Raw genomic sequence first — 21786 nt, 5'->3', positions numbered from 1 at the left:
ATACCTGGTAAATGGCAGGTCTTCTCTAAGCAGGGTTTTCTAAAAAATTTTAGCTGTGAAACTTGGGACTAAGGCTTGGGAAGTGCTGTGCAAGGCTTTTTCCTACTGATCATTTAGCCTCACCTTCTCTGCTCTCACCCACCTGAGGACAGAGCATTCTTGCCTGACCTGTCCAATAAGCTCTCAAGTCCCTGCTCTCCAACAGAACTTTCTACGATGCTGGAAATGTTCTAAATCTGTGCTGATAATCTGGTGGCCACTAGCCACATATATGTGGATACTGAGCACCTGAAATGAGGCTAATGTGACTGGGAAACTTAATTTGTAACCTTACTTAACTTTGATTAATTTTAATTTAAATCTAAATAGCCACACATGGCTATGGCTACCGTATTAGACATTATAAGCTCTACTTAAAGTATTTTAAAGCTTAGCTCCAGTTATAATCCAATCATCACCTAACTGAAAGTCAAAGAAATGAGCAGCTTTCTCAAAAGCACCGTAATTTTTTCGACACATATAGGTAAGGGTTGGCAAATACTGCCTCTGAAAGGAGGCCTACACTGAAACCCGCAGAGAAGTTCTCCCTCCTGAGAATCATTTACTTGCTGAGGGTAAGCAGGCCATAATGCCACCATAAGGATCTTACCAAAAATGCAACTGTCACTAAAACGCACAGTCACAAAGAACAAGTCAATTGGCCAAACTGAGGAACACGGGACAGGATTATGATCCTTGATGCCTCATTCAGTATTGTGAGGAAAAAAACAGATTTTAAATGAAAGGCTGTCCAATGTGAGAATCCGAAAACGGGACAAAATCCATTAAAGCCCCAATCTAGGTGTATTAGTCACTTCAGGACATTCCTTGGGTATACGGCACTGTCGTAACAGATTACCAGCACGGACAGAACGGCCCTGACTGGAACGCAGAGGTGTCCTGTGAAGGCTGCTGGCATTTAATGAACGATATCTGAAGATGGTCTTGCGGGTGTCATCGCATACTTATCAGGGGATCTCTGGTGATTTCAGCCAAGCTCACCTCCATCAAACCATGTTATCACAAGCCATTGGTTCCTTACAAAGTTAACAAGCAATAAGACGAGTTAACCGGGTGCCATTATGAGGCGAGAACACTGCCACCAGTGCATGTAACCACTGTATTTTGTTCATTTCCTCCCTGAGGCACAATATGAAAGTGACTGATCACATTTTTCAACTTCCATTTTACAATTATTCTATACATGCAAAATGTGGTTCAGAGCAATTCAGTACCATATTAACCCAGGTACCAAAAAACACAGCATCTGAGATACACTCATATCTCCTATCATAAAAGGGGTTTGTTTTCCATCAAATGAAAAAGACCAAATTTATGGCACGTCAAAAATAGAAAGTCAGGTATCATAGCTGTTCTTGCTATTGGAATTGGAGAATTTAAATCAACACGTATTACCACCATGATGTACTTGTGTACTATTTTCTACTATTTAAATGCAACGGAAAGCACCCAAACAATCTGCAGAATTCTAGAGGAAAATACTATTTGGTTCTACTCATTAGATAGGCTAACAGGGTAATAAAAACCAAGTTTTGAGTTAAAATTAAATGTGTACCACATTCAAGTTGGAATACTCTCTTTTCCCTAGGTAAATACAAGAATAAAAATAAAAGGCTTAAAAATTTCACTCTTAATTTCCCTTTTACACCCTAAAATTTCTAATGACCAGAGGACTATTATTAAATGTGATCAAAAGAATGATTTAAATTTCCTATGAAATCAATATTTTCACATACAAGGAAGAAACAGCTGCTGACTGGTAAGCCCAGGCCTCAAAGCTGGGGGTTCTGCCATCATTCCCCCTCGGCTCTGAGAGGATGAGTCCACAGGGCTCCCCCAGCAACCATAAAGCAGTTCTGCCTCCACTTAAGTAACTCAAGAAACAAGAAACAGGGGTTGGGGGGTGGGGGTGGGGGGTACAGGAGATAAGTCAGTACTTAGTAGCATCCTTCAATTTTGCTGAGGCCCCGTAAGGTCTAAGGGTCTACAAGATATATCCTGAAATCCCTGATGAAAAAAGAGAGTCCATTCATACACTACGTGTAAAAACAAAACTAATTTCAGCTAAGCAACCAGATATTTGGAAAAGATCCAGTCCCCAACTGGATTGAGAAGTTTGTTTGTCTAGATAGCTTCGTGGGCAAAATACAGACCACATCCCAAACCACTGCTCCTTCGGAGGCCAGCTCTATAGATTGAACACCTTGAAGGGCTGTCACCGTCTGGGTATTTGCTTGCTGGTTGGGGAGAGACAGGTGGTTGCTAAACTGGAAAATTAATTTTTGGAGCTAGAAGAGAATCACCGTTGGGGCTACCAAATATGCCTCACTGAGATTTTTAGCTAGTTCACAGCCCTGACTTGAGTTTTAATTTACGCTTTTGTCCTCTATAAGGACATAGGAGAGGAAGATAAGCAATTCATTCTTTCAAAGGCAATGAGTAAAAAGGGGAGGGAGGGCTGGTCCCAGGTCTTCTCAAAAAGGAAACTCAGAGCCTTGCTCCGACTGCCGCAGCAGGCCCTGGCAGGACCCAACCGCAGGAAGGGCTCACCGTGTGCCACACGGCACGCGTGTGATCCCAGTATGCATCGCATGCTGTAACTAGCCTCATGTACAGATGAGGAGACTGAGGCTTACAGAGGCGAACCACTTGCTAAAAAGGTCACCCAGCTTTACTTGGCTAGAGTAAGCCATGTAATTTGTAACAGAGAGGCCAGGACTCGACCCAGATCCAACTGTCATCATTCTGGCATCTCTTGCTTATGGAACTGCCAACGGGGAGTTGATTATTTATAGCTCCTCTCCTGCAAAGGAGACCCAAAGCAGGAGAGAGAAGAACTTCCCACTTACTACGTTGAGATTTGCCTTTTAAAGGAGAAACTTGAGGGCAACAGAATATAGATCAGTCTTACCCATTCCTAAAAGTCAAAAGTGGGAGGAAAAAAAAACAGCTTCAGACAGGTGAGGACTCACTCATGAGGCTTCTTTAAATTCTGGTATTAGGGATCCTATAAAATTTTTAGAACTGTATGTGAGGGATGCCGGGGTGGCTCAGTCAGTTAAGCATCCCCCTACTGATTTCAGCTCAGGTCATGATCTCAGGGTCGCGAGATCGAGTCCTGCGTCAGGCACCGCACAGAGTGTGGAGCCTGCTTAAGATTCTCTCTCTCCCTCTGCCCCTCCCCCTCCCATTTGCGTGCCTTAACTCCCCCCTTAAAAAAAAAAAGGGAAGAAGAAGAAGAACTATGTGTGATACTCACTTTAATGACAAAAGTTATCTTTGCCTAATGCCTGGGACTTCAGAAGTAGTCATATATGAGTACAACAAGCACATCATTAAAATATATATTGGCTATAATTCTAAAAAATGTTTTTGTGAAATCTACCAGGAAAATATTTTTCCTGTGATTGTTTCCTGCAATACACAGACATACTTTAAGTACTTTTGAACTACAATTACACAACTTATTTCCCAAAAAAGTGTGGCACTTAAAACTATATTTATTTAATAGTTGTCATTCAGTATTACACGTGTATTTTTTAAATTTTAGAAAATGTGGTATACTAACCACAAGCAATATTAAGCAGGTACATTACTGAGCATGGGGGCTAAATTAACAACGGGCTTCTAAAAGTATGTGAATTTACCTCTCGTTCCTGTCAAATTCCAAAAAAAAATTCCTCCAACCACTGTCCTGTACCTTATATGTACTAGTACTAGTCTTCAGGGAATGTTTTTCTTCTTTCTAAATACAATCATTTCATTTTTAAATAAAAACGTTTTAAAATAAATTCTAATGCCGCAGCTGCCGTTTTGGCAGTGAGACTGTCACACACAGAGCCGGTGTTAAAAGATCAGATTAAGAGCCTTCAGACCTGGCACCGAGTGACGCTCGCAGCCATGCAAGAGTGATTTTCCATGCCTCTGAAGAGACAGGAAATAGAATTCATCTTCCTCTAATAACCTGCCTCCTCCCCTCCCTCCAGATTACGGTCCATCTGGCCTCAGGACAGAAGAGAGGAGTCTGATGCTCACAGAATGCCCAGAAGATGAAACGAGGTGGGCAATGTTCAGACACAAAACATCAGAGAGGCCTGGGTGGGACAGGAACAAACATGTCTGTGGCCCACACATTAATAGACACACACCTTAAGAAACTGAAAAAAGAAGAGCCAATTAAATCCAAAGTAAGCAGAAGAAAAGATACACACAGAATCAGGATTTAGAAAACCATGACACAGGTCTTCATTACACACAAATCAAGGATTTCAACCAAGAAATGTCAAAAGAATCTGGGAAATAAACAGTAAGTGGTGAGATCACGATGCTGTCTTCCCAGCCTCAAGCAGAGAAAAGGAGTCCCAAATGTCTCCCCGTGGCTTTCCTCTGTGGGGTACAACTCCTTTCTTAGCCAATTCATTCCAGTCCGGTCTTGCTCGGCACCACTACCATTACACATTCTCCTCCTACTGGGCCTGCTCACACAAACAACACAACTCATGAGGGAAAACAACCTATTTGCAAATCAGCTCCACCAACACCCCCAAGACCTCCTTCCACTTCTGCATATAACCCCACAGATCCTGGGAAAATGCCATGGGGATAAGCTATACCACTGATTATAGATAGGGGGTCTACGCCTGCAAAGGCCCCAAGTCTCATACCACCCCAGGGACAGTTCAAACTCTTCCCTCCACCTGGGGTAGAACACCTCAGCATGGTTACAGCTCTGCGGGTTATATACACATTCTTCCCATCCTCCATCTCCATAAAGCAGAGCTACTTCAACTAAGAAGAAACACATGCTGGTCTGGATTGGGCAAAGCGTGGCCCAGCTTCCCGAAGAAATGCAAACAGGCCTCTTAACTCTCCCTCATCACTCCACCCAATCTAGTCACAGCAAATCCTGAGCAGAAATAGGCAAATGGGGATATAGTGGGTAGTGGTTTTGTGGTCACAGCTAAAGGGCGAGAAAGACAACTCCTCCATTGTTGTTTGTGGTCCAGAAGAACCTTTGAATTCAGGATGTTAAGTCAGGTCCATGGTTTGTGAATATGAGCACCTCCGTGGGATATATATCTGATGAAAGGTACCCATGGTTACTGAGATCCAACCCAGTTCAAACCAAGTAAGAATTCACACAGTAATTCCCATTATCTATAACACACACCCATGCTCAAATACCCACTGCAGGCTTACATCAGCACATGCCCACTGGTGGGCAGGCAGATGGACAGCTCCCCTGGAAAGCAAGGCCACAACACAGCTAAAGAAGTAAAGAGTAGGAGGAGAGTGCCCCGGTGCCTTCTAGCCCACAACACACAGCTCGGTGGCTGAGACACACAGATACTCCATTAGTTAGCTTCTTGCCTTCTCACAGAAGACCTTACCTGAGCAAATGACGGATTCAGTAATCCAGAAGCAAAAAGGATCTCTTGAGCACTGTCACCTAAACTTTGTAACTACCAAAAGCAAGCGAGCAAACAAAGAGGGGCAGAAGCCACAAGGAAGCCACCATCCACGAGAAATGCACCTTCTCATTCCAACACGAGCGCGTCTGCAGTGTGTGCTTCCACCGCTGGTGAGCAAGCAGCAGCAGGTGAGCCACACGACAGGCACGGGCCTGGGCGATGCGCGGAGTCTGTGGTACCCAGAGCACCGAGTCCACAGAGTCCATCCTGCGGATCTTTTTCCAAGGGCACGCACAGTGTTAGGACTTCGACAGGTAATAAGTTAACTTTTTAAAGCAGCTAGCCAAAAGTTACATTAGTTTGTTTACTACGTAAAGCACTTTCTATGGATGTGTCTTCTGCCAACTCTTAATGCCCAGTGACAAAAGTGTAGAACAAACCCTTCTGGGCAATATTTCAATCCACCTTATTAGATGCCATTATGAAAAACAGTCATAATTCTGAGCAACACTACATTGTCCAATGACAGCAAAATATTTTAACAATTGAATTTTGCTTCACACATTAGAAAATGTTCCATTATATGAACACAGTTATACTCCACTGAATGTTAATAAGGTGTAGAAGTTGGAATGTGAACACTGTATCTTAGAAATGTGCCATACAAACACCAAGAGACTGACAAGGCCGAAGAGTCAGTTCCACAATCCCTTTTCTGCAAAACCACTAAAATGGCACCTTCTAGCCCAGCGTCTCAAACCAACTGCCTTACCTCTTGGGACAGGAAGGGAATGACTTGTGCACAGATCGCATTCAGCCTCTTGACAATCTCTGCCTGCATTAAAAAAAAGGGGGGGGGGGAAGGAAAGCAATAAAGAGAACAGTCAGCTGGTTACAAATTCCCGAAATATTAACAGGATGATATTAAAACACACTTTATATTCTGGCTGGCGTATTTCCTAAGGAAGAGGAAAACTCTCATCAGCAAGCCCATTAAAAGGAGGCAGTGACAACAGTGCCACATTAATAGCACAATTTATTAACCAGCATTCATCTCAAAAAGTCTACCTTCAAGCACCAGGACAACATAAAAAGGAATTTATTTTCATGACTGGAAATCAGTTTTCAACAGGACCCTTGTTCATTCTAATACCGTTTTTCATAAAGCCTTGAGTTTTTAGTTTGACAGTAAAGATACATTCTTCCCACCATCCCAGTTTCTCCCAGTAACTCATTGGATTTCTACATTTGTGGCCTTTGCTTCAAGTCCCCAACCTCCCAAAAGAAGAGCACCCAACCAACCCAAATAAGTTGATTAACTCAGATCCTTAAGTTACAAATTGCTAGGGAACAGCATGTTTTCTTCAATCATGAAAATTTCCAAATGGGTCCCACCAGGGTTTTCACTGTGCAGAGGGAGACCATGGTAAAAATTTCCCTATACTTAACAGAAAGGGATTTGTGTGTATATATATATATATGGAAACTAACCTTCGGAACATTACTTATTCTTGAACTAGAGATCTGCCAAGTCCTAGCAACATCAGATAATAGTTTATTCTCTAATAATTTTTGTAAGTATAGAAATTTTCTATCAATAGGATGCTACAGTAAGTTAAAGAAAGAAAAAAAGAAAGAAAGAAAGAAAGAAAGAAAGAAAGAAAGAAAGAAAGAAAGAAAGAAATGCCACCACCAACTTTTCTTCAAAAATCTACCCAGAGCTTCACTGATGTTCATCTTAATTTGTATTATCAGATGGCTCCTTATATACTTCAGGATGGGACATGTAAACACATGGTTTTCCGATACACATAAACGCAAAATATCTTATATTTTAAATGATGGGTGGGGTGAAGGACAGGCGAGAAGTGTCGAGAGGCAGAAAATGTAAAAGCAATTACTATTCCTGAGACATTCTTAAAATAAATTCCATCCAGGGTCAGTTTCTCATTTTATAAGAGGACAAAAATGCTCTTTTTCTTGCTAAGTCATTACCAGAATGACAGCGACACTCTCCTTGTGCAATCTAGGTTTCCTTCTTTCATCAGCAACCCTTTTGACTTTGCGGCTATGCAATCTTTTAAATGCCAGCACCTTAAAAACTTTGCCAGCCAAGAGAAAACACAAATTCACCATGAAGGAAGTTTCAAACCTAAGCTTTTCCTCCCAGCCTGCATTCCCAACCGCATGGACAAAAACCCAGCACCAATAACACAGCAGTGAAGAAGGACCCAACTGTGCTGACCTGATTTAATTTACCGCACTGGCCCCATGGAGCATTTAGCTATCCTTTAAGAATGCTTAAAGCACCATGAAAAGCTGCAGTGGGAATCACCAAACCACTCTCCACCTGGACAGACATAGCACAGTGGTTCTGGGTGAGATTCCAGTGTGAGCCGAGAGAATCGAGTAGCATTCACCAGAGAGCACTGCATCTCAAAGGCATTTGGCTGTTGAGCTTTTTGTAGGGAGAGATGGAGGGGGAGAGAATAAAAGATAATGAGACACTTTGGGGCAGACCAAACTGATGATTCTAATGCTTAGAACCATCTGCCAAGCATATTTTCCTCATTATGTTGTTTACATAAATAAAATAGTCCCTTGCTAGGAGGGTTTAAAAATGTGTGGGCACATAAGAAAACGGAGTTCTTTAGGTTTGCCTACATAATCTAGGCAATAAAAACTACTCTAAGGAAACTTGCTCGTCAGGCAAAATAAAGACCAAGAGGCATTTATTTGGCCTTCTTCAATTTTGGGCCTAGGCTATTTTAAGTCTGAGCAACTGGAGAAAAAAAAAAAAAAATCTGCATTTTTCTTAAAAGTAAGTGTAGAAAAGTAGAAAAGTAGATTTATTTTATTCATGTATATTAACACACATAACAGAAAAAAAGGGGAGGATCCTGCAAACTTTTTCTTTATAGGTCTCCTTTTGCTTGAAAGACTTCTTAATTTCTTTAAGTTGTCATGCCAATGGATTTTTCATGGTCAGGCTAATTGGCGGCAGGGGGGTGGGATGTGTGTGTGATTTCATAAAATTAAGCAGGTCATTCCTCACTTTGAAAGCTCAAGTTGCCTCGGAAACACTTCTGCTTCCATGGTCAACTAATTTTGCCTCTTTTGTCCCACAGGACCCAGCGTTAGGGAGGCATCATTTATTTACGGGCCTTTCCACTGGGCTTCAGTGATCAGCCAATAATACTGTGGACACACACTTCTAATGGCCTATGTTTTGAAACTGAGTCTAATCTAATGGCGTGGGGCCCAAACTCCTTTTCCAGCACAGCCATTAAAGGATGTAGGTTATTGCTGTTGTCACCATTGATATTTGTCATTGTAATGTAATTAGGGCCCTAAAATGATGCATTACAGCCCTTGGCACAGCTTCTATTAAAATCTTTTCTTCTGCTCACTGAACTGCGACCTGCTTTCTGATGAATAACAGACAGACAGCTTTAGGGTAAGGAGCAGATTCATCAAAGAAGTATTTTTCAGCTTTGGGGAAAGAGAGGGGGGAAAAAAGGCAACCTAGGAGGAAAAGCACTAGGGGAGGAAACGCCACAATACACATTTGAATTTCATCTGACCACTTGAAATTCTGATTGCATCTGATGAATCTTGCTTAGACAATATATTCCCAGTCTTCGAATCACATGGTTAATCAGGGCTCTAATCTGCTATCCATCAGCCTATGCCAGCGCTGTAGCTTCCAATCAAATTGATAGGTGATGTGGCTCATGCATCCCTGAGCAAGTACATTCACAGATAGCCCATTTAAACAGGCCAAGATTCTGAACTACTGCTGTTAGGGCGCTGCATGTTATTGTGGTATTCGAGGCTTTACAGACACTGCTAGACTATTGTCTTTAGATGCCCACGGTATTCCAAAACAGCATTAACGGCCCCAGTAAAAGGACAATTGTTCATGCCAAAACATAACAAAATAATTTGTTTTTACCGCCACAGTTTGTCGAAAGCATTAACAATTTTTGATATTTCGATTATGTCTTCCTCTACCCACCAAGACAGTCATTTAAAAATAAGTTTCACACATATTTTCCTACCCTCATTTCACTACCATTCTATTTCCTCCTCCTGTAATTTCCCACCTTTATGCCACCCTCCGGTAAAAAGAACCAATAAATGACCATCCCTACACACACACACACACACACACACACACCACCACCCCCCCCCCAAACTGGGCAAAATATTTTAGAAAAAGGCATTCTATGAAAACACCTCGGCTGTGCACTCAACACTTGGCACATGAATGCTGACAGGCTAACACCTCCAAAATGGAGATGGCCAGTGGCCTAGTGGCATGACCAGTTGGTAATGGAACAGAAAAACATAAGGAAGAAGCTTTCATCGCTTTTTTTCTTCATACTCCAACTCAAGAACTGTTGGAAAATGCTTTAACTACCTTGCATCATGGGAAAGCAACATCATGCACTGAAAAGAATGCCACAATTCAATCATTAGATTAAAAAAGTAACAAATGCTGAAGAACACAATATCAAATACATATTTTCTTTATCACTTATAACAAATTACATTAGTCATTTAAGTAAGACAGAAAACTGGTTAAGCCTACCCTTGAATTGAATTACATCCCCTCAAATAGTTGTAATATAATAAAAATCTAATTTTTATTTAGATTATTTCCGCCTATGTGATTTCCTTAAAAAATTAAACAAATTTTATTTTTATGACATAATAAACTTGAGAGAAAATACAGATAACTTTATTTTAGTAATCAAAGAAATGTATCAAAAGCAATTATTGGTTTAAAAAATATTTCTTGGAGTTTTAGTCTCTCATCAAAATAGGAGCAACACTACTGCACAGTATTGTTGAAATAAAAGAGAAAAACAAAACATTATTAGGAAACCATTTTAGCAGCCAACCAGCAAACAACAACAAAACACAAACAATTATAGTTTCAGAAAAAAATTTTTGAAGAATAACATTTCACAATTAATTTGCTTTCTACAGCAGTTTCTTTGCCAAAAACGTTTTTAAGAGAGACTCTACCTTATTAAGCGTTTATCAAGAACATACATTCACCAATTATATAAAACACTTCAAAAAAGTGAAGAGAAATTTCTTCTTAGTCTATCTGAAATCCTTTTTGGAGTAAGTACAAATAAATCCTGCAACCCTCTCCTTCACCCTTCTTTTACCTCTACACAACCAAAGACTGTAATTTTTTATTTCAATCAGAAAATAAATTATCTTCATTTGTTCATTTATCTGTTCCAAATTTTCTCAGAAATGGCCTAAATTCTGGAACTGATCCTGCTTGCCCCTAGATTAAAAAGTCAGAGGACTAATGAGAAATTCTTTCCGACTTAATAAAAATCCAGGCTAAACCTAAGGAAAAATACTCAAGTAGTACTATTTCTCAAAACTGACAACTCAAGGGCGCCTGGGTGGCTCAGTCATTAAGCGTCTGCCTTCGGCTCAGGTCATGATCCCGGGGTCCTGGGATCGAGCCCCACATCGGGCTCCTTGCTCCGCGGGAAGCCTGCTTCTCCCTCTCCCACTCCCCCTGCTTGTGTTCCCTCTCAGGCTGTGTCTCTCTCTGTCAAATAAATAAATAAATTCTTTAAAAAAAAAAAAAAAAACCTGACAACTCAAGTTTTTATCTTGTTATCAAAATTCAACTTTACAAAAGAGATAAGCATACACAATGGATAAAACTAATTTTTGTATTAAAAAAAAAAAAGCCAAACTGGAATTAAGGCATAGAGATTTAGACCAAAGGTACTGTCAGCTGGTAAGCTGGTAAACCAGATGCCTATGTTTTATTTTAGTTCAGGTACTTATTTGTACAAAATATTTTATGCTGCTTAATAAAGCAATAAATGAAGTGATAACATTGTGAGAATCAATTTGATAAAACATTTATCAGTTTCCATAAAGGACTGATTCAAACTACTAAGACTTTTCTTTTTGTAAGTATTAAGACTTTTAAAAGCTCTCATCATCCCACTTCCTCTAATAAGAAAGAGGTACTATCTAGGAGTACTCAATTAGTCTTACCTTGAACGATATGAAAGTGCCAATATTCAACCAATTTTTAGTCACCACCCAACCCCCGCCTCCTCCAGGGAGTTGAACTAAAGGAATGATTCTCAAAGCAATGTCAATCTGCTGTGTTTTGAACTCGTATCTATGCTAATTTACAGAGTGCAAAGTATGCTATTAAGTACCCAGTATGTAGTTCAGTTCACTGCATACACTGAAGTACACTGTTTGTTTGTCCTAACAAGATATACGGGTGCTACTGTGTGCGATGCTAGCGCAAGAGTACGCAGGGCAATGCCCTTCCTGAAGAGTATCACGGTATACCTACATTTCATGAAACTATTCCGATCCGTCCCCAAGGTAAAGCTGCATTTTACTGAAGCATTTTTGCCACGAGTAGAAAAAAGTGCCCTTTCCTCTCATCTCTTGAGCTTTCTATAAGGTCTTTAAGGGAAAAGGGAAATCCCAGATAGATGCCTATTATCCTTACTATACCTTCTGGGCTCTGGTTATTGTGTTTAAATACAGCTCCAAATGTTTGAGAGTGATACATTATCAAGGTTAAGAATGACGATCATTGTGCCAGACATCCAATTACTCCTACAAGGTCAAATCATTTCGGTTCTCAAGTCTGAAAAACACTGTAACTAATGTTATCATGATTATACTCAGCTCCACCAGAGGGGAGTGGCAGGGAAAATGGGGAAAAAAGATGGGAGGGAAAAGTGGGATGTCAGGAGTAGGGAAAGAAAATGACTTTCTCTGGTGAGCTTGACTTTAGCCTTCGAGGAACAAGGTGGAGCTGGTCAGAGAACCTGATTACTCTGAGTCCTAAGACACCCATGCAAATGTTCATTTCCTCAGGCCCAGTATGTCACAGCAAGGTCTGCTAGCTATTGTCTGATTTCTCTTTTCTCTCTCCCGGTCTCTGAATCCATCAATCAATCTCTCGAGTTGTTTTCACCTTACTCTTTCCTACTGACATAAGTGTACAGGTGCCTTGGGATGCTGATTTACAATTAAGCATTATCATACTTAGCAAGAGTAGAGAGAGCAAAAGTATTCCTTGTATCCACAGCAGGTGAAGATCATCTACCTTAATTTTTCCCATCATGATCTATGTGATTAAACTATATGTAAGAAACACCTAAAGACAGAGGAACTTTGGATATTGGAATAAAACCAGTAAGACAAATAAAAACACTAATGGTCCTTACAAGCTCTCATCAAGGATACCTACACCTCCAAGAAAAGCAATAAACCGCCTTCTCTACACTGAGAGCCATGCTCTGTTTTTCAGTCTATCCTCTTACGTTAGGCTTAAGACCTCCTTGTCTGTTTTCTTCTTCTCTCCATTTTCCGGAAAACCTACGTCTATATCCACATTCCCCAGCATTTCCTTTTCTCTCGTCCTTTCAATTCTAGCAAGACCTCTATTGGTTTCCCCTTCCCCCTCACAATCACATAAAATTTCAAGTCTTTGAAGTCGTAACTGTCAAGATACCCTTCCAGCCCCTTAGACTGTTTTCTCACTTAGATAAATAGCCAGCTCCTATCAAAACCAAGTTGTGCCCCTCTGCTTGAACTCACGCTGCTCTGCCAAACGCTCCCAGGGTCCAGGCAGAGCAGGCAAGTGAATCTGTGGGCCCCCACCTGGCCTAGAGCAGAAAAGGGGAAAATCATCCAAAAAACGGGGGTGTACAAAGCATGCAAGGATGAGGGAGAGGTCCCTGTGCCTGATCTTCCCAAGGCTCGCTGCCTACTCACTTCTTCAGTCTCAGCCCATGGACACCTCACACATCTCCACTCCCCATCCTCCGACTCCTCCCAGTCATTCTCAGGCCCAGTACAGTCCTTTCTCCACGGCGTTTGTGATCATCTGAAAGCATCTCACATGTTTTTGTTTACATGAACAGAGAGTAGTGCTTCTCAAACTTTAATGTGCGTACTAATAATCACCCAGGAATCTTGTTAAAATCTCTGCCTGAAGTGGGGCCCGACAGTCTACACTTCTAACAAATTCCAAAGTGACACGGACACCGCGGGTCTAGAGACAGCACCCTGAGTAGCTAGGTTCTACAGAATGCAGGCTCAGTGAAGGCAGAGATCTCGGTCTACCGCCCCCCTGTGTGGTAAGTAGAAGACACCCAAAAATATTTGTTGAATGAACAGAAGCAACCGCAGTTGAGTTAGGTGGTAGGAATCTCCTAAAATCTTTCACAAGCACCCTAAAATTGTTTGGGAATAGTTAGAGCACTTCACTCGTAAAGGAATATCCACCTGGAAGACCTGCTTGTACTCTGGTTTGGTTTGTTTACCTTCCCAACGCACATCTTTTCTGGCATTTAGGATGCCATGCTGCTCCAAAAGAATAATAAGTAATCACAGTGGGCAACAAAAGGAAATGCAAATTCACTCTAGACAATTCCTGACTGCTAAGTAAATGACTACAACTTCCATTCTGAAACCTTGGCAGGACATGTGTTTTAAAAGGTATTTTAAGAAACATGATAAAAGGAGATGCCACTCAACCTCCTTCCTGAGATCACTCACACCAGACTGCTGATCACCTCACCCACAAGAACTGGGGTATTTGTTAGAGAGCACAATGAGGGAACACCTCATATGCTGAGTTAAGATAAATCTCCACAAGGGTATCTCCAGAGTAAAGCTGGGAGATAACTCTAACAACCCAAGGAAGGGCCGGGCCCGAGCCATGCACTGGCGTCCATGCTAGCACAGGAACTAAAAAGAGCAGTTCCTGGTAATTCGAGGCATAGCGGGTCACACTCGAACTATCACACATGCAGGGCAGTTCACACATGCCAACCCCACTCAGAATGTGGTCAGAGCCAGGCTTCAGGAGCCATAGACACAGTGGCAGCAAGAGGACTCCTACAGAGAACACGCCTTTGGATTCCCTTCCAAACAAAGGCCAGAAATTGCTGGGACCCATGCATAGATTCAAATATGCAAATCCCCTCCCTACCATCCCTGACAAACCTGTTTGAATACCCTCACTATAGGGGGATGTTTTTCCATAGAATGTACTAATTCCTGACAGGTTTTGTGGCTTTTGTCCTTGGTGCAGTGTATCTCACACAAAAGTCCACCATCACTCAATGATTCCTCACCCAAACTCTCTGAATGACTCACATAGGTGTGACTCCCACAGGCCGAGAGAAGCCACCTGTGACAGGCTGGTTAAAAAATTTAAAAAGAAAAAAGAAGTCCCACACCACAGACTGAGGCCTCTCTATAATCAGAAAAATAGCATTATCTCTACAGTCAGGTTCATATCTACTTTTTCTTTTTTTTTTTTAGTACTTTACGAGATAGGTTGAGAAAATTAAAAGTATAAGAAACTACTACCATCCCTTTTGTTCCTGTATTTCTAGCTACTGTTCAAATGTATTTCAAGCTGCTTTTAATTATACTGTGCAGGCAGTTTAAATATTTAAACGTGTACCTTAGAAAAAGCCAAAACCACAAATGTATGGCTGCCTTTCTGTCCATTCAACAAATATTTATTAAGCACCTACTATTTGCCAGGCCTACTTTAGGTGCTGAGACACAGGGGCGAACAAGACAAAGAAGTCCCGGCTGTCGTGGAGTGCACCTTGTGGGGGAGGGAGCCAGAAGCAGACAGGTAGATGCAGAGGAATTTCAGATCCGGGAAGTGCTGAAGAAGGTACAGTGGGGGTTCTGAGAGAGAAGCCTGGGGCAGGGCATGGGTCTGATTTGGATGAGATGAATAAAGGGCACATAAAGAACTGACTTAAAAGCTGAGATATGGCTGGAAGCAGCATCGCCCAGAGCAGCTTCTACACAGCGTCTTGCAGATGTTGTTAACAGGTATCATACTCCCTGACCAGATGACCTCACCGGGCTTAAACAGAGTTAAACAGGGTCCTTTGCTGTTGCACACCTCAGACCTCCCATTCGATAGCGCTAGTTACAAATATTTGGAAAGGAGCGCAGGAAAAGCGGTACCAATCAAACTTGACTGCAGAACCCTTTCTTCTCAAAGCTCTTAGAGCAGATCCCACTTTGTGGGCAACTCTGAGCTGGTCAATGGTTTCCAGGCCTGGCTGTACACCAGCATCGCCGGGGGATCTTTCACAAACACCAACGCCCAGGCCTCACCACAGACCAATGAACTCACACTCTTGGAGGGCAGAACCCATGCTTCAGTGCATTATTTTAAAGCTCCCCAGGTGATTCTAATGGCAGAATTGAAAACCATTAAGCTAGAGCACAGGACGTGTGCAATAAAAAAGGGAGTGGAAAATAAGGACAGAAAGGGCTCACAGGGTCAGCCTGTGGAAGGTCCTGAATGCCACACTAAAGAGCCTGAACTTTATTTGCAAGGCAGCAAGGACCTATCAAGGACAATTCCTGGGAAAGCTATGATAAATACCAGACAGGAGGTCAAGACACTCCAGTGCATTTCAGCCCTCCACCCCCTTCTTGTCACTGATTATATTTGAATGGCGGTGGAAGAGATTTATAACCACAAAACATACCACAAAAGGAAAGATGGAGGATGAAAGATAACTTCAGAATAGGAACAATATGAAATCCCATAGCACCACAAACTTAGGAAATTCAACAAGACGTTTTCAGATTCACTCCTACTCTAAGCTAGCAGCTATGGTGGGAACGGCAGTGAATGCCGACTTGATCTGGACTCTGAAGTGTTTATAATCTAGTACAAAGACCAAATGCAAATAAACACAGTAACAGACAACATGTGGCTCCTAGGTGGTACACACAAGAGCCCTAGAAATGAGGGTGGGGGTGGACAAAACCCCTTCTGGCTGAAGTCTTCACAGAGGCTTTGCGGAGAGAGCTACATGTGAGCCATATTAATTCCACAGTTTCCAATAACGGTCTACTCTCCTGCTAGGCACTGTGTCACAGTCTGAGAAACAGAGCAGCTGAAAAAGACAGGATTTATAGAGCCCATAATCTAGCAGATGAAACAGACACTGAAAAAATACAAAATGCACAGTATTTAAAAATGCTTAACAGAGGACTCTGGTTCCCTGAGTAACTGAGGGTGAAGTGAGTCTTAAGAGACAAAGGAGAGAGGGGCAAGGAAAAGGGCAAGAACATTCCAAAAAGGATCAGCCTGCCGCACCAATGCGGGACATTCATATTCAACAAATAGGACAAGTGAAAGGAAGGGGGCAGCAGCAGCACCAGATGTGGCTGACGAAGCAGACCCACAACAGCCCAGGGTACTGGTATTATCTTCCCCCAGGATGGACCATCCTGAAAGTAATCTTAAATATATAAGGCAGCTAAATGTGCCAATCATGGTCATGAGCATCGCCATCACCCTAACGTTCACGGAGTTTCCCCCGCACCAGATATTTCACTTCAGTGCAGAACAATTCTAAGAGAATTACTCTGTCCTCATTATACAGATAAAGCCAAAGAACCTGGGTAAGTAATTCACCATGCTCAGATAGCTGGAGAGAAGTAAACAGATGCGGGAGTAACTGGGAGTAGATTCCGAGAGACCAGATGACTGACTGGGTGTGGCGAATGAGCAAGAAGGAAAGGCAATCATCACCTGCCCCCAGGTTTCTGGCTTGGGAAACTGGGTGGATGGTTCTGGCATTTCCTGAAATAGAGATCACTGGACCACAAACAAGCAGGCTGGTGGGGGATGATGTCATCTGAGGACACTGAGAGTTTAAGTACTTTTGAGACACTGAATGGAAATGAGGACTTGGTTCCATACGAGACTCTCAGAGGAGAGATGCAGGCTGTAGAAAAAATTTGGGATCCATCTATTAAGCAGAGTGCACAAGGTCACCAAGGTAAAGGGTAAAATGAGCAGAGAAGAGGAAGAGAGCCATGATGGGAATTCTGGCTGGATTTCCAGGAGTGGAGAAGGACCCCTAAAGAATGACCCAATATGGACAGATACCAAAGTGTTCCCTGTGTTCCCCTAAGCCCACGTAAGGCTTGGTGACAGAGGGGGCAAGCACAGGAGACACGCTGCACAGGGAAAACTAGCAGCACGTCGTGACCTCCCTAAGATCTGGAAAATTAGAAGGAATCCATGATCCCAACATGTAAAGCCTGGGTATGGTGTTACCAATCATTAGGACTGGGAAGTCACAAGGTTAGTTTCAAGGTGTGTTGTGGGGGGCAGTTATGTAAGGCAAAGGGAAAAAGCTGAACTCAGATGATGAAACATTCTGGAAAGCATGAATGATACAACTGTGGAGTGCCAAATCCCAGGATGACTCTAATTACTAGTCCAGCTAAACCATGACTTTCAGCAAACTCCTAAGTGATTTGGGACTCCCATTTCTACACCCATGAAATGGGAAGAATACTAGCTGCCCCATATCTGCTTGGCAGAGATATTTATGAGGATACACTTATGAATAAAATCCCTTAAGGTAAGTAGTTCTGTTCTAAGACAGAACTGAGATTAGATAGTGCTACAAATTGAGTAGCTGTATTGTTAGGTATCGATTCAAGCTTAGGCTCTTCCTGTCCCTCAATTAAGAAGGCATCCCTTACTAATTTATACTACACCAGGGAAGGGCTGCGGATCTAAAGGGAATGAGGGGGTGGGGCAGACTCACTGGCACAGTGATAACAGAGGACAGTACTTCCAGACTGACTGGGAAGAGGAGTGAGGTCACAAGCGCAGCCCCAGAAAATCGGCTGTTTCTCCACTTTCTTGCACTATGACCCAGAAAAGACATTCTAGTATTTATGTTTTGCTACTGGCAAAGGATCGCTCTTCCTCTTTTCTTGGTAAACAGATACTTGCCCTGGATGCAGTAAATTTTATATATAGTAGTAAAGAGTAAATAGCAGGCTGAGGGGAGAGGAGGAGAGGTAAAGGGGAAGCCAGGCTTAATTTCAAAGCTTCTTGTAATTTAAGACTACAGAAAACAGTTATATAAGATTTACAGAAATGTGTTATGTCCATTAGAGGTAGATGATGAAAAGGAAAAACAAAAATTCTAAGACAAGTTATTAAGAATTCAGAAGTACTCAAGAAGAATTTAAACGAGTTTTGCATTAACCAACGCACAAACTGCAGTGACTCTGAACAGCTTCCCACTTGCGATAACTTACTATTTTGCACATGTCCCTACCACCTTGAACTTGATTTTACCTTTAACCTAACCTGCCTCTAAGTTTACTTTTTTATCTTTCCAGGTTACACCTTCCTTTACTTTATGAACTTCTATTTGTCTATTCCTAACTAATAAAACAACCCTGATAAACCCTCTGATTACATATTCTAAAGCAGTGCTACTGAAGAGCAGGCAATCCTCAAATTGTTATCCATCAGCAGAAAGACAAAAAGTCTTGTGCCAGAATTAAATCAACTACTGTTCAGTTCAGCTAGGTGGGATTTTTTTGTTCTTTGGTTTTGTTTTTTAACAATGAAGACATTTGCAATGAAGAAAGCGGTGTGTTGATTTAGTCTGGTAGAAGCTCCTTATTGTTAACGCCCACTTATAGCAAACTGTTCGCGCAGACCTGCTCCAGTCTGCAGACCACACTGAGTAACACTATTCTAAAGCAACACTCCCACACTGCAAACTGTAATTTCTTATTGCCTGGGACTTTAGAAAAAGGTGATAAGTATATTCCTTCAAGGCAACAAAATTCTCTAACAGAGCCCTAATAAATGGAGCATTCTCTGATCCCTGCCTGGTTTACATGGAGAAGCTAAGTGGCCACAGTTATACTTAACTGCTTAAGGGCAGCTGATGGCCTAAAAATCCGTTCTGCAGACACCCCAGACCTCAGCGGGGCCGTCCCGCTAGATCCTGCTGCCTGCTGGTCTGATGCCATGCTACAGCAAACTAGAGGAAAGGACTACAATTATGAACAGTACTTCCTTATTTCTAAATGACAGGGTTAAAGAAGAGCATGGCCAATGTTACCACTCAAGGATGTTTGTGCTTCTTCCACAACAAAATACACCTTAAAATTGGGGAGTTTTGCTTGCTTAAAATTAGGTTTAATAAATTTTCTGCAGAGAATGTGCTCACATGAGAAATCAAGTTAAGACAAAATGTACTACTTCATGATTTTTTTTTCCCCATTTCCCTAAAATACTGCTCAGAAATTAGAGGTCAATATGGGCAGGGTAGCCACTGGAGGATGAGAGGAAAGGAGACAGAATTTGAAAGTGTAAGCACCTGTTACAGTGGGGTCTCAGTGAGCAGAGGAGGGAAGACTGGAAAGTGCCCCCCTTCTCTGTAACAATGTGCCAAGCCCACCAGCCACCAGCTGGCATGCAGTCAGGCTGCCTGAAGCAAGGTACTATTAAAACTACTTCATGCTGCTGAACCGTTCCAGGGATGCACGTCTGGAATCTAAACAATGAAAGGTTATGAGGATACCACACTACCTATCAATCCTGACATCTTAAATCAGGGGTGTCATTCAAGCAGCACACGGACTCCCCCATGTACTATACAAACTGCCTCATGGAAATAAGTAATGACTAAGAAATGGAAGAAATTTTAGAGATTTTACGGCTCCGTGCTACTCCACATGTGGCCCGTAGAGCAGCAGCCTCAGCATCACCTGGGCATTAGCTAGCAGGCACCATTCCAACCTGCTGAAAGAGAATCTCATTTTAACAGGGTCTCCAGTGATTTGTATGCACACTAAAGTCTGAGAAGCACTGCTTTAAGTCACTGGTTCTCAACCCTGCTGCACATTAGAATCACCCTGGAGCATTTAGGAAAATGCTGATGCCCAAAAGTCCCAGGTTCTGGGGCCTGCGAACCAGCATTTTATAAAACATATTGATCAGGTCCTATCCCCTCGTTTTCTATATTCGCATGAGAACTGAGACTCAGGGAAGTTAAGTAATTTACCAAGATCACAGGTAGTTACTGGCTAAATTAAGAGCAGATCCTAAAAAAATATGTAGGATTGTGTTGCCCACAAAAAAGATAAAGAAACCATAAAGTTACCAATAAATCAAAATTAATTTTAAAGATCTAAGGTTTCATTTTACTATACATATACTTTCTGTACTTTTGTACTTTTAAAAGGAATAAAACATACACGTGTCTATTTTCTGTATTACCCTTTGAACCCTGACCAGTACTTCTGATGAGGGATAGGCAGATATAATTTTCCATCAGCCAACAGCGCAACTGGTGGAGACAGTGAGGCCTCAGCCTTGGGCCTCTGCCTGGGTCAGCAGTTAGCTCAGAGAAGAAGGATCGTGGGTGAGCAATTCTTCTTCTTTCTAAAAGTTCTTTAATGTGAATATATTACCTTTTTAGCAAAAAAGCAAAGCACTTCAAAACCACCTTTTAAAGATCACAGTTTAACTTAAATTGAAAAGTCCAAAAACAAGGACAATCACTGTGTTCTGATTATAGACGTTTCCAAAAGCACAGAACTGGCACTGAGCACATCTCAGACAAGAAACTTTTGCCACAACTGCTGAGACCTTTCTGCTGGTTGATGATTATGTCATTACATTTAAATCACCCATAAATTAGCACTAGATACGTGGAGGTGCGGTGGGAGGTGTGGGTGGAGTGAAGGAAATGAAAAGCTGTGGTCAGGCTTGAAAAAAAAATACCCCAGAAAGCAACGTATGTTTCTGACAGTTGAAAACAAACTGCATGACAGACAACAAAACCACATTTCCGCGCGTGTTGTTGTTTTTTTTTTTTTTTTGGAATGGATCTGTGGTTTTATGCCACCAAGCAATATTTTGGTTTACCAAAATGTACTCTATGGCCTTTTTAATTTCATGTTTACTTAACTTTCCTTACTATCATTGCTTTTCTCATTCCACTACAGCAGTTTAAGACAAGTGTCTAAAGGGGGGAAAGTTTAAAATATAGAATATGCCACATTAGGAAAAAAAAAGAAGAAAATTAACCGCATACATAATTTGCACTGACTGAAGCATCCATTGTAATTTCAGTATTTAGCTCATACATAATGAACAATGGGGATAATTATTTCTTTTGAAATATAGTAGTTTCTCAAAACAATTACAGACTGAGACTCATAGTTTACACAAAATTTCTCAACACAAAAAGGAGATGGAATTACCGACCTACCCAAAGTCATTGGCCAAATGATATAAAAATTAAAAAGAAAAAAAAGAATGACTGGAGCAAAGTTTCCATAGCTGATGAATAATTTAGAGGATTCTGTACCTATTTTTAATGTTAAAAAAAAATTTTAAAAAGAAAAAGTCAAAAATCAGATAATTTGCAAACTCCCACTATTACATCTATATAAAGGTAATGGC

General features: G+C 41.6%; 1 protein-coding gene across 10 annotated transcripts in view; it reads right to left on the bottom strand.

The window, feature by feature from the left end:
• Positions 1-21786, bottom strand: part of LOC118538037 (transducin-like enhancer protein 4) — a 141926-nt gene that overhangs the window by 100130 nt on the left and 20010 nt on the right. For 6 of the 10 annotated variants that reach the window (XM_036095832.2, XM_036095833.2, XM_036095841.2 and 3 more), the window contains exon 5: positions 6244-6306. The exons of the other annotated variants lie outside the window; for them this stretch is intronic. In XM_036095832.2, the coding sequence (XP_035951725.1) occupies positions 6244-6306 (63 nt within the window). The remainder of the gene's footprint in view (positions 1-6243; positions 6307-21786) is intronic. 10 annotated transcript variants of the gene reach the window in all.

This window comes from Halichoerus grypus, chromosome 14 (genome assembly GCF_964656455.1).
Source record: "Halichoerus grypus chromosome 14, mHalGry1.hap1.1, whole genome shotgun sequence".
Classification (NCBI taxonomy): Eukaryota; Metazoa; Chordata; class Mammalia; order Carnivora; family Phocidae; genus Halichoerus; species Halichoerus grypus.
The sequence above is the reverse complement of the archived record's forward strand: the minus strand, read 5'-3'. Positions and strand labels throughout refer to the sequence as shown.